Source organism: Symphodus melops, assembly GCF_947650265.1.
Source record: "Symphodus melops genome assembly, chromosome: 10".
NCBI classification, from domain to species: domain Eukaryota; kingdom Metazoa; phylum Chordata; class Actinopteri; order Labriformes; family Labridae; genus Symphodus; species Symphodus melops.
The window spans coordinates 7122371-7146665 of NC_136700.1; the positions used below are offsets into that span (position 1 = coordinate 7122371).

The following is a 24295-nucleotide window of genomic DNA, read 5'->3' on the forward strand; positions in this document are numbered from 1 at the left end:
AAATATGGGCTTGACTTATTAAATGTGGTTAATAAGGGCTTTTAAATGTGTGTGTGGTCCCATAGAGTTCTTTGAAATGTGTTTCACTTAATGCTTTTCAAGGACTGTAAAACCCCCACAAGATAGAAAATAAATTGGTTTCTATGTAGAAAATGAAGCAGTTTAAGAAGGAAAAAAAAAAAGTGTCTGAGTGTGATAGCTGTTCACAAAGCATTGAGAGCCACATCTCTTAAGCTGCTTGTGGTTCATCCATGAAGCATTGACAGACACGTTCTGTAATAGTGGGAAGCACACTGTGTGTGGATGATTTAAACATGCTTGTTTATCATCACAGGCTTAATCGATGACAGGGGGGCAAGCGCATGTTTCGAAGGGGAAAAAAGGGACATCGAGCTTATTAATCAGTTTGCGTCATCAAAAACTTTTATATGTTCACTTTTGAAACAAGCCAGACAAGTACAAACACACAAAATCCTGAATCAATACATTCAATGCAAATGCACTGTATACACACACAACACTTTCAGACAAGTTCTTTCTTACAGATAGGCAGAAAACTCTCATACCAGAAAAAAAACTAAAGGCACATGGCTGACTTGAATAAAGGTAAATCCCTATCTCAGCTATCCGTCTCATCAAGCAGCTTATAAATCACGCTAGCTTAAATTTAAAACAAAAACGTTGAAACTCTGTGACCTCTTCGATGATCTCAATTGAATTCGTGAACGGCAAATGTAGTTGATGAAAATAATTTAAACTATACATATCTTCCCAAAAAAGCACTTGGAGGCAGATGTTCACAGTAGGATTTACGGAAGATCATCACCAACACTACAAAACAACCTAATGATCCGCGCTGCCTTTTCATTACTAAACTCTGACTCTTTTTACATGTTCCATGCTCCTTCACCGTCATATCATTTTAAGCTTTACAGCCAGCACATGTACCAACATGTTTGACTGGTGACTCCTGTCAAATATATCCTCCACTGAGATACATCTGTCTTCTCTCCTTTGATTAAATATGTTGATCTGTGGTGCGTGTCTTAGAGGCAGATTCTGCCCTAGGGTAATGTTGCTGATTTCACAGTTTAGCCATACTCTTCTCCAGGCTCTGTATGTCTGCATCCCCGTCTTCTCCCTTGCTGCCACGGGCGCTGACCTCCAGGAACTCCACCTTCATAGGGAGCTGGCTGAACTCAAAGTCCTTGCCTCTTTTCCCCAGAAACGTACTCCCGCCCACAGAGCCGTCCTGTGAGCTCAGAGCTGCAGAGCGCGTCACTCGCAAGGTGTTCCTAAAAGAAGTAGGACAGGTTGAGGCTTTATAAATCAGAAAAATACATTTTTCCCGGTGCTTGGGAGGTAGACAAGTAGACCTTTCAGTTCCCACTTCAGGTAACCTAGAGCTAACAAGACTGAATCCAAAACGCTCCCAACCAGGTAGAACACATTTCACACACACAATCGATACCCAAATTTAAAAAAACTTACAATTCCTTTTCAAGCTGCTGCTGGATCAGTTTAGCAGATTTAGCCATGGTGATATCTGTAACACATATAGACCAGTAAATGGAACTATAACAGAGAAGCAAATTCAGCTGCAGGCTGAAATTACAGACCAACAACCAAATCACAGAATTTTAAAGCAAAAGTGTTGTTGGACCTTGTTTGTTGCACGCCACCAGGAGAGTTGGAGCGTTCCTGGAGATCGCAGCGTCAGTCAACAACATGTACAAGAACTCTGCCACATCTCTCACTTCCTTCTGGAAGATGGCGCTGTCCACTACGAACACAATCGCTCTGGAAAGACGACAGAAAGGGCAACGGCAATGAGGTGGCAATCTGTGACATGAAACCCGAATCTCACAGAAAAATAAAAACCACACAGGCTTTTGTTGTCCTCACCTGGCAGCAGATTTGAACTTCTCCAGGTACTGATGGCGAAGGCTGTCATGTCCTGGCAGGTCTATCAGAGTCCAGGTACTGGCCTGTGTACAAGAGGGAGAGGACAACTATACATCGTGCCTATCATGACAGGTTTATGTTGGAGATGATAGTTTGCTGTCCTTTATTACTTTGTCGTTTTTGGCTTTATATGGAGCACTGCTGTCAGTGATGGAGGTCTGGGTGCGTTTGAATTTTCCTGACAACATCTGCAACAACAAAAGATGCATTTAAAAAGGCAGGTTTTTTTACCAAGCACAAGCTGAATTAGACAACGTGGCCATCACAAACTCACCCGGCTGAAGAGGAGGGTTTTCCCAGAGTCACACAGGCCGACCAGCAGCACAGCGCTTCTGACAGTCTTACTGGTGAGAAAATACTTCAGGAACACTGCAAAGACAATGAAATGGGTTATTTAAAAACTATGTGGTATGCACAATAAAGATACTCTGTAAATGTTGATAACTTCCGGGAGGCACGCGGACAGATTGTGCAAGCTGTTGACGTTTGCTTCAACTTGGCCATTAGCTTCCTAGTCCACCTTTTTTAGGCTTCTTTTTTAAGTTGTTTCTTTTCCTTGACTATTAAGTCCACTGTAAGATAACATGCTGAAGCCCAGGCTTCAGTAACCCTGCAGGTAAAAGTAAACGCCACAGCGTGCACGTTAAGCTTATGTTAGCATGCTAACTTCTCACCGCATGTGATGACAACAACAGCCAAAGCGACGATTAATCCGATCAGAAAAACCGGATCCTGCTCCTCCAGCTGCTGACGAAGAGACTCGACCAAAAGCTCAAAAGGGTTTTCTGCATTTTCAGCGTCTACTTTTTCTTCCATGTTGCCAGCGGTGCTGTCTGCCTCCATCTGTCCGCCCAGGCTAATCTCTGACTGAGACACGTCTCCTTCCTCCTGCAGCCTGTACAGAGCCCGGAGAGCCAGCAGGGGGCGCTGCAGACCAGCAACCAGAAGGTGCTGGAGCAAGTGGGACCTCACCACAGGAACTGTGCAGCCTATTGCTTCAGCTTTTCTCCTTTTGTCATGATATCCCTGAAAAGACAAATATCATACACAGTTAAGTCAACAGCAACAAGGATAAGCTATAATTAAACTGACTCAATCAAAACACTGGCTCTGTCAAAAACTTTCTGATTGAAATAATAAATTATAGACAGAAAATCAGAATCAGCTTTATTGGCCATGTATGTTTACACACATACACACATAATTTGTTTTCTGTTGACTGTGTTCTCAATGTTTAAAAGTACAACATTAAATATAAACATAAATAGCAAAAAAGTATACCGGGCTAAAAAAAGATAATGTAATAAATCCAAATGTTGGTGAAGTGTATTAAAGTCTTCGATTACTTAATCGTAATCCAAATTTTAAGATAATGAGTAAAATACATAGTTTCCTTCATTATATCCCACTGTTATGTTGAAATTCCCTTTTCATTTTTTTTTGTTTCTGACAAAAAATGACCCTCTACATTTATAAAATAATTTCAATGATCCTAAGAAACTGTTCATACATTGTTGATCAAAACATTTATGGTGTATTTAGCCCGTTTATTCAGATAAATGTTTAATGGCAACTCTGTTAATCAGCGTTTTCTAAAAGTGTTTTTGTTAATAATTTACTATAGCTGGCAAATCTGTCTGATGTTTCTGCTACTAACAAAGACAAGCTCCAAATAAATGTGTTGTGTCCTGTTCAAATAAACTCCCATCGGTTTGGGAGTGACGAGGATAGAGGCAATAGACAAGACACAGACAAGATACATAGATGTAAAATGGGATCTAAAGCCAAATCGTCGTGATTTCCGTTCGGGATCAGACGCGCTTTTACGCACTCCGTTCACAGCCTTCACATTCCGCGCGCTTTTTTACGCACGCTGGATATTTGACTCCTCGGTCCTCTGCACGATGTCAAACGTCAGAAAAGCGCATTATTCTATAGGAAGGGGCTGTATGTCATTCATGTCGGGCTTCTGAGAGGGACCGTTTGTTTCTCAATCGCGGGAGATGAAATGACAAACATAGTGAGGGCTTCAGTTTGGTTTGCTTAGACTTTCTTTCGAAATTCCTATCAAAGTACGGATTCCAAAACTTCAGGATTCGCTACAAAGTCGTCGGTCTCCTCGAAAATATATCTCTCAATCAAAAGGAGACGATGTCTTTCCCGTTCGTTTACACGCTGTGCATGTGGATGAGTTTTGTGTGTGCTTCGTTGGGAACAGGGTTTGTTTATCGCTTTCCCGGCATCACTGTGCAGCGGCAGCGGATCAAATCGGAGCAGAGCGGCAACACGGGACCACCGGGAACCGGGACCAGCAACCAACTCAGGTGAGCTCACATGCGCATAGGTTTTCACTCCATCTTCTACAATGAGAAGAAACATTTTAGAAGTATGTGTTGCAGTTCGATCAAACTGCAACACATGTTTTTTGTGACTGTTAAAGTTTGCCTCCTTTGCACACTATTCCCTAACAGTATTTTTAATTGGGATTTCACAGATTTCATCCGGAATATAAAATCTTGTCTTGTATTTCAGGAACTGGTGTCAGTACACTGTTTCCAAAACAGTTTCCTGTCAGGTGCAAAATGGGACGGAAACCTCAGTGCAGAGAGTTTTTCAGGGATGCCGATGGCCCGGACCCTGCTCCAACGTCATCAGGTACCCTTAAAGTTCTACTGACGAGCCCCTTTTAGCCAGATCCAGGTCTCCCGTCAGTCCTGTGATTTTAGGATTCTGATGCTTTGTTTTAGATAATCACTTAGTACAAAGGAACCTCAGGGACTGTGTTTTCTCCCCTCTCCAAAGTCAAAAGATTGTATTGGTACAGGTAAATGATAATCTATTTTAAATGTAATCTCTGTTCAAATATTCCAAATCCTTCTTTATTAAAATAACATGAGATGCTATCGCCAAAAGACATTGAAGTGGACTTAAATTATTTCAAAGGTTAACAGAAGGGCCAACTATCTTCCAGTAGAACTGGATTAGAGGCATCCATTTGCATAAAGTAAAGTAACATTTATGTAACTACATCATTCCTGTTTCATATTTAGTCTGGGACCTTTCGTGCCTCTCTCATTCCTTCATTTCTGTCCTCACATGACCTGATGCTGTCAAAAGGCCTCACAAACACTAAAAGAGCAAACTAAACATTGATATTTGCCAGCTTGATCATGTCTGTGAATTTATGTGTCCCTGAAGTCAGTGACTGTGTGCTGTTGTTTTTTCAGCTACAGGACCGTAATCCGGCCGTCCTTCAAGGTGGCCTACAAGCAGGTCACTGCACTGGAGTGGAGATGCTGCCCGGGGTTTGTGGGAGAAGAGTGTCGTGAGGGTGAGTTTCTTATATCTATGTTTTTTGTATTTCTTTTTTTCATATAATTTATCTCATTAAAATCCTTTCAGAGACTGAAATAAAGGCAATGTGTTCATCTGTGTCTCTTTAGCAGCAGCAGGCAGCTTTTACCCACATCAGTCACTTTTTTATGTTTGGTGGTGTGTCGCGAAGTAACTAACAAACCCTGCTTCTTGTGCAGGGGTTTGATATAACCGTAGAGTTGTTTTTGAGATTGAAAGCCTGTTTTATTAAACGCAGTTAATGAACACTTGAAAGGATCCTGTTCTCTGTGGTTTTTGTACATTCTCTTTTACAGCTGTGCATGCATACCTTTCCCATGAAAAGAGGATTAGAATCTGTAACTTTCTATTCTATTTTCTGTACATGTACGCACACACACGCACACACACTACTCTGTGAACTACACAGAGGTTTCCTGTCTCTCTGAATATCGTTATGGCTTTAACAGTGAAAAGAATGAATGAAAAAATCTGAGAAGAACATCCAGAGGAGCAGCTTGTAAAGTGGGATATAGTCTCGGCCGCACACCGCAGACTGAGATCCCAGTAAAGACAGGCATTTCACCTCGGGGCGAGCCACCATGGTCAGCCTAAAGAAACAGAACGATAGAGGGTTTGGCGGTCTTATGTCAGGTTGTTTGAACATATACGTATATATATATATGTGTGTCCGCTGGTTGTAACCACACTGACAAACATGTTTCCACAGATTGTATTTCAAACATCTTGGATGCATGTCAATGAAAATCTAAGGCTGCATAGGCTAAGAAACAGAAATGCAGTGCTTCTTTAAAGTCTTTGAGTTCAGCCCAGCAGCGATTTGTGTGTGATGAAAAACTTTGGCATGGTCTGCCTAAATTTGTCCAACATTAACAGTTACCTCAATGAGCACGTTTTGTTATTGGTCATAATTACAGCACCTTGTTCCATTTTGCAGAATTATTCATTGTTGCACTTGGAAGGGCAAAATTCACCACAAGTTAAGAAAATACACATGAATACTAATGGAATAAACACAGAGGCATTTTGGGAACCATTATTTGCCTAGTCATGGATATTATTCCACACAGAAATTAAAACATCCGCTGAGTCTGTAATGTCGGAGATTATGGTTCACTTGAGAGCAAAGTGGTTGCAGGAGTGTGAAGAAGTAATCTGGCTGTTTATTTAACGTGTGCTGAAATGTGTTTGCAAGCTCTAATGGCTGTGGAGAGAGAGAGAGAGAGAGAGAGAGAGAGAGAGAGAGAGAGAGAGAGAGAGAGAAGGAGGAAAATTGCCTCCATATGGAAGAGACAGAACTGAGGAGACCTTAAAGACAGAGGCTGACGTCAGTGCACAGTCTGCTTCACACCAAGGAGAGGAGGGAGAGCTGGCAGGAGGTCAGTGTGTCAGAGGGAGAGAACGAGAGGACAGAGGGGAGAAACTTAGGACGAGTGCACAGAAAACAACAAGGTGTTAGAATTGGAAGAGGCTGTGATGCGAGAGAATTGAAGAGAAAAGTGTAATGAGGAGAGAGTCTGTCCCACAGGGCTCCTCCAGCTGCTCCGAGCAGCCCAGTCGGCAGCAGAGCAGAGAGCCGGTTCTGTGGGAAAGTGGCCCCACAGAGATTAACAAGCATGACACTCCTCCGGCAGCTCATTGTAACAAACGTGACCAAGCTCCGATCAGGCTCGGAAACAAAGATTGGTCCCCCTCATGTGGATTAAAGTCAAGGAAGTCAGATACAGTGCAAATGCATATCAGGAATTCTTTAAGGCTCAAAGATGTGTTTGTCCCCTATAACATTAAAGACCTTATCCATACTGAGCTGTATGCTTGCAAAGTCATTGTCATTGGAGATTTGTTTTAAATTCCCCTTCTGAAGGGGTGGATGTATATGCACTAAGATCTGAGATTCAAACACACCCCCATGCAAGCAAGATTTGGTTCATGTCCATAGGAAAATAACTCTGGAGTGAGCTGAACCTATGAAAAGTTAGGAAATCTTGATATGAATAAGTGTTTTAAGTGTTTGTCCTAAAATACACCCTCTGATTTACAGGCATCTCTTTCACAATTTAAGCTAATGCGATGGGTGAAAGGCCTGATTTACACTCTCCCAAAAGTCCTTTTCATACTGTACTCCCAACATTTCTGAAAGATTTCAGGACAGCCGGAGTTTCTTTATAAATACGAGCCTCACGGCTGAGATTCTCACTGTCAAACACGTGAGGGCTATCAGGGGTCATAAAGGATGCTGCTGAATTCACATTGTGAAGTTTTATATCAATGCTACATGTGATCGGATGTATTCACAGTGTCAATTAAAGAGTTGATTGAAGACTGATTGGTTTCTATTGTCTAAAACATATAGGTAGGTCATCTCTCTGTTTTTGTACGTTTAAGTTTCGTCTCTGATTCTGGGTTGTTAAATTACTGCTAAAATTACTGCTAAGGGTCTACTTCAGAAATATGGCCTCATCATAAAAATCTGCTTTTATTTATTTTGGCTAAGCAAAAAAAACATTGACTACAGTCTCCCCTGTCTGTCTTATTCAAAGCCACATTTTTGGATGGTATGTTCAGCTTAGCTTAGCTTAGCAAAGAGACATCATGGAAGGCAATGCTGGCAAACAAGACATAATTAGATACACTGGGCTGATAAGTCATTTGATGTTTTTTTTGTGTTTTTTTTACAGAGCAAGGTTGTTTGTTTTTCACGGTTTTTAGTCTAAATGCTAGCTAAGCTAATAACATGTTGCTGTGTTAGCTTCATATCTTCTCTACAGACATGACAATGGTATTGATCTTCTACCAGCAGGACAGCAAATTAGCATTTTTTTATGTCAAATAAGTCTTTAAGGGTGGTTAGTTTTGTTGGGAGGCAGAATTCTATGTGTTTCTATGTCCTTGAATGAATGAATCTCTGTACACTCTAAGAAAAGAAAAAGTTGAGAAAACTTAAAAAAGTAAAGCAACCAGCTGCAAAGCTCTTTTGAGTTTACTCAACGAGGGAGTTAATGTGTTGTGAAAACTCAGGTTAAGAAGTTCACTCAAAGTGTTATCTTAGGTTGTTTTAACTCAAAATTAGTATTCAGGTCTACTCATGCACTTAAGTTCGCTCAAAGTGTTATTTTAATTTGTTTAAACTGAAATGTTTAAAATGTTAGAATAACAAATTCGAAGTTGGGCCTTTTAGAGTGTAGGCTCGGAGCCAGCTGCTTCTATCAGAGCCAGAGAGGACAGCCTTAACCAATGAAGATGACATCACCTCTGGTCCTGGTTTGATGGGGCTCTGGCTCCACTTCAAAGGCCCTCAGAGATGTAGATAAAGATTCATAAAGAAGGCACGGGTTAAAGTTAAGCCTTTTTAAGATTAGAAAATGCTTGAATCTCTCACTTCTACGGGCTCTTGTTCCATGTTTTCATCCCTGCTTTCCTGAATCGTTTTCAGAATCGATCGGCTTTTTCGTTTGTAACTAAAAAAAAATTTACTACAGCATTTATATCGATTTATGAAGGTTTTAACTTGTAGCACAAATTTGTTTGGCGTTCTTACAGTATATCAAGTAGTCTTCTTGACTTATACAGGAATTCAAGTTAACTTTACCCTAAAAATCGGAACAGAAGAATACTTCAGTGGTCATTCAATCTAAACACAATTTATCAGTAGACCAAACAACTTGGTAATTATTAAAGTAATAAACCTCAGTTTTCCACTGAATAATAATAATAATCCGAGTAGGGAATGCAATCATCCATGAATACTTCTCTTGTGGGGATTTTGTGCTCTTCTTTGTGTTATGGGGTACTAGACTACTTTTAATCACAAAACATCCCACTGGAATATGTGTTCTTGCAGTATAGGTAATTGGGGTGAACATGCATTAGCTTTTTTTTTACTCAACATTTGTGCAAACACTGTGCACCAAATTAGTCGCAGCTCTAAAAATGTTGACGTTCACATTTTAATTTGGACTAAAATAAACAACTGATGCTCTAGTTAGTCCCTTCTTTCTATTGAATTACTGAGTTAGCTTTCATCCGCTTGCAGAGTGTGGGTATTTTTTTGTTAACTAATGGAAAGTGGGCGTTTTAGGAACATATTTCTTTGACGCCCCAACCTGTCAATATATTTGACAGTCTGGTTTGTGCTGGCAATGTACAGTGCATCTCAAGATTTACATTTTGCTTTCAGCGGAGCTGTGCTAACACATGACGGCATGGAACATATTGAAACACATTTGGGAGAAATGTGTTCGTAATTTCCCTGCCATCCCCCCCCCCCCCTTTCCATTCTGTCACAGCAGCATACCAGCGCCTATCTGCACACATGATCTTATTAACAGTAAGGATTGTGGGTAATGTCTGTGTGCGGGGAAGCCTCATCCAAAAATAATAAGTGCCAGGACCTCCTCCGATGACAGCAGTAACCTTTGATGTCATGCAAACGCTCAGGACGAGAGGTTTAACAAAGTTTAATGCTTATGTGCCAAAATGCCACTCTTAAAAGCAAAGTTAAAGAGGAATTTAATTAAAGAAGCAAAAAGTTGGCTGAAAGCTTAAGATGTCAAATGTGCTAATTTGTTAATGCTGCAGCCGCTTTTCCTCTGCAGCCATATGAGGAGGAAATAAGGGAAGTGTGGTGAAACCCATTGTTAGAGGGATTATCTTTAACACAAGCTATAATAGATCATTTTGAATTACCTTCCCTCCATTTTTTTCCATGTTATCATCTTATCCCGCTGCAGGCATTTGCTGTTTTGCCCTCTCCTTGTCCTTGATTTTTTTTTTCCCCTTTCCACTGCCAAGCTCTTTATCTTCCATATTCTTCGCTGCCTTCTAACTTACTTCCTATGTCCTTTAGATCTGTCGCTCTCCCCTCCTTGGAGTAAAGTGATAAAACAGAACTATATCCCATATGTGTAGCCTCCACGGTGTGAGGATAGGATTGATGTCTCTGTCACGTCCCTGGCTCTACTCAAATATAGGTCAGAAGGTGACTTTTGACCTGCAGGGAGCTATGGGATAACTCAGCTGTTCCTAGTCCCGGATCTGATCGGCCTGATGGATGAGGATCTGTTTGTGCTCCTGTGGTTTTTCATTTCTTTCAGCAGCTTATCATTGAGGTTTTCCTGCCTCCATTAGTCCCCCTGTCTCCCTGTCTGCAGCTCCATACATCTGTTTATGTTGAGTTAAGCAGGTAGAGTTCATGAGTCCCTAGAAAGGTTCCTGGAGAGGTTTCTTAGGACTATCAAAGCCACATGTGTCCGTAAAGGGGTGGTGTAACCTATGGGTTTGTGCTTCCACAAGTTTTGTTGTTTAACGCGTGTCTGTTCGTCTGCTGGAAAGTCCCTGCAGTACATTTATAATGTTGTTTTTAAGAGGCAAACCACGATAGTTTGAGGTGGCTTCTCCTTTCAACACTAGTGGTGTGCTTTTTTTAAATTGAAAAAGACAAATAACCAAAAGCCATGCGAGAGGAGCTGTGCTACTGTACAAGACAAAACGTGGATTTAGCAAAATGATCCCATTTGCATTGCAAGTCTTCCACCCTAACATGGTGCAGGCAATATTTGCAGCACAAAATGTGAAAGAACAAAGAGAAAAGTGCCTTTTAAACTTGGTAAAAGTTTGTTTATACTGTATGTGAGAAATCAACTTTACAAATGTTGAGGATGTAGGTTTTAGATTGGTGATTTTGACATAGTGACCCATGGAAACAGTTTAAACTCAGAGAGAAACTTTGCTGAGTGAAAAATTAAACTCTTTTGAAGGAGATATTTAAGGAGTAAGGAGTCTTTGGCTGGTATTGAAACAGACTTAAATGAATATTTATGCCTCTTTATGACACATAAAAGCAAACAAGACCATCAGAGAGAAAATTTAATATCTCTTTGTAGCTGTTTTATTGGCCTGTCACCACTGCTGGAGGGTAGGTGTCAGACATGGCTATAAACATTTCCCTGTTAGCATGCTAACATTCTTTACTTAGTATTCAATGCAGCTCAAGTGCAGCTGAGGCAGATGGGGGTTTAATTAGGTTTGGTTTTGCAGGTATGTGGTGATAAACCATAATATACACAACTTGACATTAATGACTTTATTGAAAAACCTTAGAAATCTCCAAATTAAATACAAGTCAGAACAGATTTTTTTTAAATGTTATTGCAAAGTTGTCAAGATATTTATTTCTGAATATCTGAAGCACTAGTGAATCACAGTGTGAGTCCTGTAGCTCTGAAACTACTTATCTCTCAGCAGAGAATAAATCTGTATAACCAACTTGAAATCTTTTGGCTTCTATGATCACCATAAATTTTGTAGTTTAATTGTTTTTATTGTTTGAAATGATCCAGCAACTTAAAATAGTGACTCATTGACAATTTTATATTTCTGGATAACGTTAAGATAAGATAAGAAATATTTTATTGTTCCAGAGGTGAATTTTGCTGTGGGCAATAGTGCAAATTAAACATACAACTCATGTCTAACAGTTCCACGATTTCTTCACTTTTTGGAGAACTCAGAGTTGGAAGCTCAAATCCTGTTATAATTTGTTATCCAGGTTGCATGGTGTAAAAAGAGAAAGTGAACCATTACGATAGTATTAACGGTGTTGAACCAATGAAGGTACTGAATCAAATTGAATGGGAAATTCCATCAATCACTAAACATCTCTTTAATTCAAAACGTGTCATAGCTTCAGGTTAATTAAATAGTTTGCCTCCTGTCGGCTAGCATGGTGAAACATGCTAAATGGTCTCACTGTCTAAAACTAGACATGGTGGTTTTAAAAAAATAAAAAAGTTGAATTTACTGTCCTACATAGCTACCGCAGTCAAAATCGTGTGTAAGTGATTTAGTGAGAACGTTTTTGACAGTAAGAGTGTGTCTATCTGTGTATCTTTGTGTGTGTGTGTGTGTGTGTGTGTGTGTGTGTGTGTGTGTGTGTTCTGTGCCAGCTGCTCTCTATGCCAGCAATAGTTGACCACTTGCTGGCTGGGGCAGACACACAACAGGCTCATGGGACACTGCCAGCTCTTGGACTCTGACTGTGGTCCACACACACACACACACACACACACACACACACACACACACACACACACACACACACACACACACACACACACACACACAAACAGCTTACAGACTGGGCACAGACTTGTCTGTGTATCTTGGGGGTGTGACAGCGACTCTACAGACGGTCCAACAAGATGTTTCAATACATCATCCTTCCGCCCTGCTCACTCGAACAGACAGAGAAAGCATTATGAAAACGACCATCCACAGCTGTGTGCGTCATGGTTTGTTTTGCAGTTAAGGTTGTCTGCCTGCCTGTGTTTGTGTGTACAAAAAAAAAGCTGCAAGAAAGAAAGGGATTTCTTTGATCTGTATCCAGGTCTAATGTAGGAAATGTTTCAACAGACGATGCCCACAGTCTGACTTACACTCATGCCAAAATATCCTGTACGATGAATCCCATCTACTGGAGGGTGATTCATTCAACCGGTCTTTTTTCTTTCTTTAGTTTGCGGAGATGAAATATGGTCCTTGTTTTGGTTTTTGTTTAAATTAAGATTTATCTCCCAAGAGTTTCTAATCTTGTTTACTCTCTGCTGTGCTTTGCTTGGGGGGACTTTGATCCAAGCAGCCCGTCTGCTCTCTTCTCTTGATTTTTGTCCACTTTACACTTGAGATGATCGCATAAGGCAGATCTGCCAATAAATCGCATTATTTATGGACATGTTATCCTTTTATATTCTGCATTTCAAAGCAGTATAATATTTTGATTGATGTCATGTTATGTCATTTAAGTTTTCTCTGTTTTTTTGTTATTTTTAATCCTTTAGTAGTAGATTAGTTTTATAATATGCATTTGTCATGTATTTCCTGTTCAATTACATGATGGTTCTTTAACAAACAATCTTATACTTCAGTACATTTCCAGTAAAGACTGAAACTCAAAAAATTCCACAAACATAACAATTCTTACCTCACATCTTTTTGAGCAGAAAACGTTCCTCGTTCTATCTGTTTATTTGGCTTTCCACTAAAGATAACACAATTCTGAATATTTCCCATGAGCTGCGCCCTATCCAAGAAAAATAACCCAGTCTTATGTTGCCATGGTGTAATTATGGATCCAAACAGACTCTGTAGCTGCGGTCCTGCTCTAAACAAGCCCAGCGGAAGTTTGGTTTTCTAACCCAACATAATTAAATTCCAACTGCAATGACGGATGTCCCGCCTGCCACCTTTTTAGAAATGAAAAAAAAAGATGTTTTGCTCTGCTGGTTCATATATATGGCTGTGTGGTTCAGTTCTCGTGTTTTCCTTGTGCACATGTTTAGAACATAAGACTTGTTTGGTTTCTTTCTGACATCTTAAGCAATTAAACAAGTTATCTCTTTAGCTGTGATCATTTGACCTGTAACCTTAAGTTAGTGTCCTCGGAGCAGAAAGCACTCATAATTAATTCATTATCATTATAATCGTAAAGTAAACTCTTTGTTCACACTTTCCACTGATATTTGAGAATGGACCCTTAAATGGAGAAAACCCTGAGGTTCCTCCAGTGTACACTTGAGGCTGTACCTAAAAGCTCAGAAATCACAAAATTATTTGCTCCTATTTAACGGCAAAAAATTGGTTTCAGTGTCTAAGTTCATTTATATATTAATATAAACTGTATATGGATGATCTTTTTAAGACCGTATCCATTTTGTTTACATCAAGGCTTGGAGTTTTTCATTATTGGGAATATTTCAGGACATTGTTCATTGGACTGACAGGTGGCCTTGTGCCACTGTTTACCAGGGTTCTTGAAGCCTGCCTCAGCTTCACCTCTTTGCCTTTTTCTCAACAACATAGAGACTATGTTTTACACAGGCTATAGTCACTATGCTAACATCTTCAAAACGTAATTTTAGTCATTTGTACGGGATAAATGTCTGTGATTTTGAAAGAGGTTTTTGTAGTTCTTGAACACAAATTGAAAAATGTTTGTTCAGGCTGAGCTCATCTGAATCTGCTGGTAAAGTTTTTAGTTTTCTATGAGTTTTTAAAATCATATAATATTAAGTATAGGATCACATTTATAACTACAATCCATCCGTAGAAAGGCATTACCGTGTGTATAAACATAATACCAGATACTTAAGTTTAAACTTTGAGATGCTGCTCGCACTATAGGAAAAGCCATGTCATTGGGATTGATTGTCTGCAAGTATGGAAAGCTTTCTTATCCCAATTGATGACAATCCATCCAATAGTCTTCAATTTATTTACCAAATCCAAAACCTTGTGGTTTCACCAGAGGAAAAAAATCAGTGTCCCACTAAAATTATCAGGATTAATCCTCTGGAAACTATTACTGCAGTTGAGATAATTCAGTCTGCACCAAAGTGTGGGACCTTCCAACCTTCCAGGACGAGCCATGCCACAAGTGCTGTTAAAAACTAAATGTCACCACATCATCAAAGAATAACTGTAGGAATGCATTTTCGATTGATGTGCTAAGAGGGTGGAGACTTCCTTTGGGCTGATGATGAATAACTATGGGGTGAGATGAAGACATATCAACTCATCAGTTCTCTCACATTGTGGAGCTCATGATTGCCCGCAGTCTTGCCTTTGTGCTGTGTTGTGTTCCTGTAGTATATGCTGTGCAGTCAGTCACAACAAACAGCTCATGTTGGGTCATTTTGGTGAAACATCTCGATGTATTTGGGTTTTTTAATCCTGAGGAATGTTTTTCGCCTTGAGCTGTTGATTTGTTGTTTCCCCTTTGTGGCTTGTCTCCAGGGAGAGATTAAAGATGTTGAAGCATTGAGAAGCCGCACCCACACTGTCCCATACATTACTGGACTGGATGTAGATGATTGTAGACTCTCACAGACTCAGCTCAGATAATCACGCTGTGCTATTTCAGTGACACAGAAACCTCAGCGGTGACCATTGTACACTGTGTGCTGCGGTCAGAGACAATGATTTAGGCAAAAAACCAAAGCAGTTTGGGGCAGTTTTTTTCCTGCGCCTGTAGTTATTTATGAGCACCAGTTGTTCCTTATTCTAGGTATCCCCACTATGACCACAATGTGGGTGAGTCCCAACTGTGGGACTAACAGCTGACATTCCAGACGTCTTATGGTCCGGAGACCAGAAGAAGGCTCACATTTAGAACAAATTCTGGGTTTCATCCAAGAACTGTACTATTCTGTGTTTTGGATTTAGAGTTATAGCTCATGTAAAGGATCCAAAATTGCAGTGCAGTGAGGAATGTGTAGCTATCTGTGGTTTTAGTGGTAGTTTGTTTGGTATCATTTGTAAGAGAAGTGACCAGTGGGTCCAAAACAGAGCGATGATGGCATCCCTGCTTAACAAGCATTTCAACGTTGCACATGCATAGTATTATTTTGCAGTTGCCCAAGGCAAACAGGAAAAAAGCTTTTTAATTGTTTTTACTTAACAATACATCTGTCAATATATTCAATATGACTCTTTCTGTCAAAGAATAGAGAAAAAGAAGAAAACAAATGATCCAAAGCATTTGTTGACCTCTCCTGGCCACTCCTATTGAAGATGCATTTTTTGAATACAAGCCAAAGGTGGCAATTTTACACCCTGTGAGAAGGCAGACACAGGAAACATGCAGCGTCAGGAGATGAGCAGGTGTGTCTGTGTGTGTCATTAGGGGGAGGATTTTATAAAAGGTCAAATAATATTTATTCTGTGAGTGAGAGACATGATTTATGGAGCCCTCATATATACAGGGGTCTGGTTTGATGGATGTCGTATGTATGTCGGCTTGCTCCATGTGACGTAGAGAGACACTTCTGATGGTGCCAGGAAGAGAAAGAGATGAAGGAAAGGAGGGAAAATGCAGATGGGGAAGAAGAAATATGATTGCCTTGAAAGTAAATGTCTGTCTTTCTTCTTTACAGAATGTCTGAACTGTACCAGCTTCACTGACATGAACAGCAGAATAAACGCCATTGAATCAAAGGTATACGCATCATTTCAGACTTGATTATTGATTACAAGAGAAGAAGATTTGTCTTAAATCTGTTGCTTTTGTTCCAGATCAAGCTTTTAGAAGAGGGAGGTTCTTCTTTGTTCAAAGTCAACAATTTACCAAAGGGCTCGACAGACAATGAGGTGGATGCACCCCAACCCACTCCTATTGCACCTCCGTCATACCTGCCGCAAGGTGCCAACACATCTTAAATTGTTATGCAATATTTAAAGGATATAGTAAAGCTCCTGTGTGTGGGGTAGTCATAGGCTTAAATCAATGTCAAGGCCTGTTTATGACTACAAAAGCAAACCAGGCTGTCAGCATGAACGTTGACTATTTCTATATTATCCATTTTTAAAGCCTCACACTGCTGCAGGTTGGGTTTCAGACTAACTGATTAACAGCACAGTAACAGACTTGTTTATGTTTTCCACAGGAAGGAATGTCAATGAGTGATACGTTTGACTTTGAAACAGCAGCAGGATCTTTTTTTTAAAAAACACTCACACATACAGTATAAAGGACAAAATCAGCAACAATAACAAAAGGCCCTTTTTGTCCACAGTGGGCGCCTAATTCGTCACGATCCGAAAACTCCTCGCAGGAGCTTTAAACTGTTCATGTCCAAGCACAAAGCATTGCCTCTTAAAATAATGATGTATAATAAAACTCCGGGCCCACAAACGTCAGTATTGTCATCTTTCTTGACTTTATTTGTCTAGTTGGGCTTCTCAAGACAGGATATAACATGTAGAGAATAGTGTAAGTTTACAGTGTAAGAATCTTTTTGCACTTCGGGATTAAAATCCCCCAGTTTGGATTGTTGACTTTTGGCTTGTGCTTTTCAATGTTTTGCACGTCCCTTTATTTTTTGCTTTGGCACCTTTTTATTAACGATCTTTAGTAGTTTAATAAAATGTGACATGACAACCAGCTTACAGGTAGAGATTTGTCAAAAACTTCTCAAATGTCAGTTTTACATTTCCCCTTAAATTGTAAAATTTTAGGCATTAGATGCTGAAATACTCTGATAAAAATCCTGTAGTACAAGTCATGCTATAAAAACTGTATCCTACATTTCCCATAATGCAAGGCTTCGACCCTATTGCCTCCTATTTTCTAACACTACTCCTCAAACTTGGTTCAAAGGTTCAGTTCCCCCCAAAACTGTGGAGTGAAATATTTCTGAAACTCTTCCTCTGACTCTGATTGTCTTACCTTGTGTTTCATGTTTCAGGAAATCGAGGGCCTCCAGGACCAATCGGACCACCAGGGCTTCCAGGTTCTGTTGGACCACCTGGTTCAGTTGGAAGAGCAGGACCACCTGGACCCACAGGTAAAATATCAAGGATGAGACCTTCCAGTTTAGTCTAGCTTATTTAAAGATAGTTTAAAGAATCTGTTAACTTTGTTTTGTATTTTATTTTTCCCTTTGTGTTCAGGACCAAAGGGTGGCAGAGGTTTACCAGGTGAAGCAGGTCTCCCCGGCCCTCCCGGTCCACCGGGTGCTCCGGGGCCAAGCTCCTTTCCTATCAGAGAGCGGGGAGATGTTTTTCATGTGGACAATCAAGGTGAGCAAATAATTCAACCTCCCACATTCCCTGTTTTGAATTACATTACTTAAGGCTAAAATGTCCCAGATGGCTTCAAATGAGAACATAATAGCTGTCGATCACACACACACACACACACACACACACACACACACACACACGCACACACACACACACACGTTTGATTTCTGACCCGAGAACAATTTGTAAAACCATTGAAGCGTTCACTTTCTGGATGGGCTGAATTTATGCCAAAACCACAGGTCCGTTTATGCACACTTCATCCTACAATGAGTCGCGTGCTTCACCAGTTTTCATGCAGTACGTCTATCCTGTTCTTTTCCCTGTAAATTTGACAGGCAGAATGTGAACTCTGGCGAGATGGGATTTTCTGTTTGGAAAACAGTTTGAAAGGGTCATAGGTGGAAGCACAGAGCCCATAGCAGGTGTGCTTCCAAGTTTAAAAATGAGAAAGATATGTCTTTAGATTTCAGTGCCGGTAAGTTGATAAAGGAGAGAGGATTGTTTCTGCGCAGTCAGTGAAGGGCTGGCTTAAATTTAGTTGAATTGTTTCCGTGTGCTTTGCTGCTGCTGAGCCGCTGTTTACTGTAGCCTCATTAAGCAGAAACAACTATGGAGCCAAATGCAACATCAATTAATTAGCTCAGATGGTTTTAAAACAATTGAATTTATTTGTGGGATAGACATTTGCCTCCAATCTTCGTCTACACTCCTTAAAGATTCCTATTCTAAAGTCAAAACTACATATATACGTACATTAATTTTTTTTCTGCTGTTACAAACTCTTACACCTGTTTTTGTTTCAACAGACAAAACAGAAGAACATGCACATGTGCAAAAGTTACATGTCTGATATTTAACACCCAGCTTTCACCACAGGGAGGCAGCAGAAGTCCATGCTATAATCACAACCTCATGAGGACTGCTGGCTCTGATTAGGCTTTTTGGCTACGTCTGCCATTCTGAGCCTGGGACTGTGTCTGCGGGTCTGGAACTATGTAGATTTGGGTCTGTGGGACCATGTAAGCTGAGGGGGGGCCAACTGGCTGTAAATCAGGCCTAATTTGTTAGCTGTCAGCACAACAGTCTGCGTTTGGGGGGAACAGGCCGAGGCCCCGAGCCAAAATCTGGGCCGGCTACGAAAGAGGGAGGAGATCGTCTGCCACTCATGTAGAGTTTCTCGGGGAGGCAGCCAGGCTGGAGGAGACTGTAACATTAGAAAATCAGTTCCAGAGGGAAATCTGCTCCTTCTAGAGCTGCTCTGTGGACTGTAGCCACAGTATAACAGCGCTGTCTCAACAAGGGGGGAAGACTGATTCCTAACATATGTTGAAGTGGAGGGGAAGTGTGGTGCGGTTGCAAACAAATTTAAAATTACAAGCGTACTTTAAAACATCCTACATGCTGCGAACAAGGAACAACTTCCAACCTCCGGGGTGTTTTTTTTGTCAAGAGAAGTTATGTCCAAACATTTACAGCTCCATTACTGGGACATATTTGAGATAGACCAGCTGTTCCTGTCGGTCAAAGTGGATCTAATCCTCCTGTTGACTGAGGATGAAACTCTGTAGCCTGACTGCTGACTCTTGAGGTCTTAACTCTTCAGTTAAGTTAAAAAAGGATCCTAACCACCTGTGATGATGGGGGTTTGAAAAAAAAAAAATCGTTATACCTGCTTAAGATACATAAACAAAACAAACAGGTGTAAAAGCAGAAGAGTCAAGTATCAATGCACACACATGATCTATTTGGGTCTTAAATTCACCATGACTGATCCCCTCTCTCTGCATTTCTTACTGAAAGGACGACATTTATGAGGAAACCAGGATATAGTAACTATTCTGTATATAAAGACAGTAGTCATATGTTGTTGAATTGTAAAAAGCCATTATTACATTTTTCTCACTTGACTGGTTTATAAATGAAAGCTCAGTCAGCACTTTTTTTCAAGATTACATTTGTGTAAAAGTTGAATAACACTTTTGCTTTAAAAAATGTTTTTAATGTTTTCTTTTTCCAGAGGAGTTCCACGTCAGTCCAGCTCTCCCTCCTCCTGAGATCGTTGCTGGACCTCCTGGTCCAGCTGGTCCAGCCGGTCCTGTGGGGCCCTCAGGTATGAATATATGCCCAAAAGTTCAGGTGAAACATCGCAGTATGCCTTCAGTCTATTTAATAGATCTATTTTATAGATATTTACAGAAGAGTGTCATTTTCTATGTGATGTTTTGTCTTGGATCAAGACAAGGAAATGAATTTGAATTTTAAAAATGTATTAGGTAAGCATGAATCAAGGAGACTTGATTAAGGCAGATACACAAATATGACTTGGTTTTTTAAAATCTAATTTTAAAGAGTCTTTATTGAATAGACATTGCAACATAATAAATACTGAAAATGTGAAGGTCAAAGTTTTTGTTTGAAAATCCTGACAGTTCTCTCTCACTGGACAATATCATTTGTAATTAAATAAAGCATCGTTTTAGAGACTGGATCATATTTTGACATTGTGCAAATGTCATCATTCCGCCTCATGTGTAACTATTTTCTGTGTGTTTCCAGGACCTCCAGGACTGCAAGGAACTGCAGGGATGTCTGGCCTGCCTGGACAAGATGTGAGTGTCTCAAAATGAATAAAATGATTATGGTTTTATTGGGCTCATTAATGCCTGATCTTCCATTTTTCTGACACTAGGGTAAAGATGGCCTCCAAGGCAAGGTTGGCGAACCTGGGTCTAAAGGAGATCCAGGGGAAAAGGTGAGGCTGGGTAAAGCCCCTGTCGTTATTTGATTAGCACACTGGCTGAACATATTTGATTCTGATGAACTATCGAAACGTTTTCTGTTCTATGGTTTGTAAATGTTCCTAGCTGTCGTGCAATCTTAAACACATTAAAGGTGGACAAGCTTTACTTCAAAGACGCACTCAGAGCTGTGACTAATCCTCTTCTTTTTCTCTCCGCTCTCATCTGAGGCCGGGCCTCACTAATCAGAGCAGCCATGTCAGGTCCTCGCTTTTATCCGTCCCTCTGGTGGGCCTCTGTCTTTAAACCTGATCCCATTCTCAACTAGCATGATTTAAGATTGGAGAGCTGGTGAAGAGAAAGATTATCACGGGGATAAAGAGTTTGTGTGTGAGCAGACAACTTAAATTATACCTCTCTGTTCCTTCTCTACCAGGGATCTCCAGGTTTGACAGGCCAGCAGGGACTACCTGTAAGTATGACGGTTGTATGTTGCACAAAGCACACATAAAAAACAGAGATGACAAGATTATTTTAATCTTGTTTCACAGGGAGCACCAGGGCCAAAAGGAGAGCCAGGAGAAGGCTTGAATGAGGTGAGAGACAAGTATATGTTCCTGCTTAGGTCTTTTTTTTTTTTTTTTTAAGGCCCCAAAATGAAAGAAACATGTTTGTGTTTTTCAGGGCGAGGCCGTGCAGCAGCTCAGGGAGGCCCTGAAAATCCTGGCTGAGAGGGTCCTGATCCTGGAGCACATGATCGGCATTCATGGTGAGGAGCAAAACAAAGATGGAGGCAAACATTTTAGCAGGGATCAGAATTATTACGCTACAGAGTTTTGGGTAACATATGCATAATTGCTCTCTACTTGAGAGGTACATGAGAAGATTGATACAACTCAGAAACTTTTCAACCAGTAGCTACATTTAGCCTCTTAGCACAAAGACTGGAACCAGGGGGAAACAGCTGACCTTGCTCTTGCTAAAGCTAACAAAATCGACGTCATATCCCGAAAGAAGTTACAGTACAACGACAGCAGCTGTTGCTATTTCACATAAAAACACATGTTAGAGATTGCCAAAGTAACTTCTTTTCTTTTTAGGCAGCCAACACTTGTTGCAAACACCAGTTTAAAATTCTCCTAACAGGTGCTAGCCTTGTTCTGATAATAAGATCCGCTGAACACCTATAAAACTTTCTCTACATGTTTAATCGTCTTTTTAATAAGTCCCAAAATCCAAGCACCTGAACTTCAACTGACTGTTACCTAAAGGGTGCTGTGCAGGTCTAACTCTTGGATCTGAGCCTTGCCTTGCAAACATGAAATAGTCCCACGCAGGAATATTATTTTTACTAATGTGTGTTTTATTTTTAGATTTACCATGCAAAATAACATTTTGTATGGCTAGCTATTGAGCTAGCTGTCTCTCACCTTTTCCAGTTGATTGTCCATTACGTCTTATTTCACACACAGACATTAGAGTGATTTAATCTTCCAGAGAGTGAAAAAACATTTTACCAAATATGTCAAGTACTTCATTTCAAGCAATAGTAAGAGAAGACTTGAATTGGATGATTATTCTTCTGTTGTTCACGTCTTTACATAGATAACTCTGAAGGATCTGGATTTGGAAGCATATCGGACCCCCTCTCTTTCTCTACTCTAAAGATCAAGCGCCTTCAGCCTGTCCAGATCCCTCCTCTCTCAGCGACACAGGGGGAGAGACAAAGGCGAACACCCCTTTGAGAGTCTCATTTTGTATGTGTTGTGTACAATTGTAATGGAAGTTGCAGATGTTGCTTGACTGGACGTACAGTATTTGTTTATGTTGTGTTTATTGCTGATTTATTACAATCTATTTACCTCTTATTGTATTGTTTACTATGAACGAGTACAGGCTTGTGAAACAAGGCTCTTTGCAGGCTTGAGATGCTGAGCATTTCATCCACATGGACAGGTTTTTGACTCTGTTAATTCTACATGACTTTAGCAACTGTACTTGTACTGTATGAGTTAGCGTGAAGAAATATAGTCTCATAAAATGTCATAAAGCTTTGGCCTCTGTTAACCTGTCAAACATATTTCTTCATTTTTCTTCTCCCTGTCTATGTCTGCTTGCTCTGCCTTGTTAAAACTGAGGTAAGACAAGACAAGCTGCCAAGAGTATCTGCCTAAAATAAAGTTAGGTGAAATGAATAACAGCTGGAGAACACATCTGGATCTCAAAAAAGGAAAAGATGCTGAAGTTGTTGAGTTTTGGCCTGGAAACCACAAACCCAGCTCGTCCCCAGTGCACCTCCAGCAGACTGGCTGTTCGAGCTCCAGACCTGAAAAGATTTCATGGACTTTTACACAAACTGCCTCTGAGATTTGTTTTTTAAAATGATGTGATTGTTGTGCAATAAGTCTCAGAGTCTGTTGGCCCATGAGTATCAAGCTTGTTACAACTTTTGTTTTCTCCATCACAGTGTTCATTTGTAAAGGAATGGTTTTGAATTTTACAAAATGTCTGTTTTTTTTAATGTTTTACCAGAGAACTGAAGAGAAGATTGATTCTACTCATATGATCAAATGCTAGATATGTTAGTGCAAAGACTGGCAACACGGAGAAGGGACTAGGCTAACTCTGTCCAAAGTATGACACAGAACAATTATCAGTTATGAGTGAGGCTTAGATTTGTGTAAAAATATTACTTCTGGGCAGTTTTAGTTGCATTTAGGTTAAAATGAAAATAGCCGAGACCTGAGTTTTTTATAATTTGAGTGGCATATGTTACCTTAGCACGGCTAGCAACAAGCCCTTTATGATAAAAGTGATGATGAAATTTAATAATGACTTCAAACATTATATTTCTAACCAAAAGAATACACATATTGACAATTTTACATTAAAATATTTTATTTATTGTTACACATCAAATATATCTTGCCAGTTACCTGTTGCTCCACAGACTTGAGTGCACTATTGTCTCTCAACCAGGAAGTGTCAAACAGAGCTGAACCCAGCCATGGGTTCATAGGGAGGTGTGTCAAGTGGAAGGTGCCATGTTTGGTAGAAGTGAAGGGATGTTTAGGTTGATGAGATTAAAAATGTTATTTAAAGGCAGTTTTATTGTAGTATCAGTATTTACTGAACTGAAATGTTTTTTTTGAAATGTTTTTTGCTTTATTGCAGATAGTTTGTGTTGTTTGTAGAACAGGTAATAGTCACCTGAGAGTGAACTGACTTCCATGCCCTTATGGTTGGTTCCAGCTCCTACATAAAAGGAGGATTGTCAGCCTCTTAGTTGGAGTTTGGAGCTGCAGTGCAACAGAACTGGTAAGTTTCAAGAGTTTAGAGTTTGGTATTGTTTAGAGCTCAGTCTCTTTGTTTGTTTGGCACTTTTTGCTTAATTTAGTTTTTTTCTTGCAAGTATTATTTTCATTATTACAAAGGAGGGCCTACAGGCTCTGTGAATACCCAGGAAAGGTAAGTCAGCAGAGGTGTAAGAGTACTTAAATATTATACTCAAGTAAAAGTACTGTTACTTAAAAACACATGTATTTAACACAAGTAAAAATGTGCTCATGTAAAAATACAAAAGTAAAATTTAAATGGACTTTAAAATTCAAACTATTTTTAGAAACTTTTTTTTTTCTCCTAAATTTACCAAACTTTCT

General features: G+C 40.0%; 2 protein-coding genes across 2 annotated transcripts; one reads left to right on the forward strand and one right to left on the reverse strand.

Moving 5' to 3' along the window:
• Positions 1-401: 401 nt before the first annotated feature.
• srprb (SRP receptor subunit beta) lies at positions 402-2944 on the reverse strand. The gene is made up of 7 exons (XM_079354186.1): positions 2640-2944; positions 2240-2334; positions 2076-2153; positions 1906-1988; positions 1664-1800; positions 1492-1546; positions 402-1295 (listed from the first exon to the last, which is right to left on the reverse strand). Exons 1-7 carry the CDS (start codon positions 2806-2808, stop codon positions 1085-1087), a joined length of 828 nt encoding a protein of 275 aa, XP_079210312.1. The 5' UTR covers positions 2809-2944; the 3' UTR covers positions 402-1084.
• col26a1 (collagen, type XXVI, alpha 1) lies at positions 2836-24153 on the forward strand (the record flags this gene model as incomplete). The annotated part of the gene is made up of 15 exons (XM_079353184.1): positions 2836-2913; positions 4219-4289; positions 4498-4620; positions 5193-5296; positions 16248-16309; positions 16387-16513; positions 17559-17657; positions 17764-17892; positions 19916-20008; positions 20455-20507; positions 20588-20650; positions 21073-21108; positions 21188-21232; positions 21321-21405; positions 22242-24153. Coding segments are annotated over 15 exons (1308 nt in total), but the record flags the coding sequence as incomplete, so codon positions are not given.
• Positions 24154-24295: the final 142 nt, after the last annotated feature.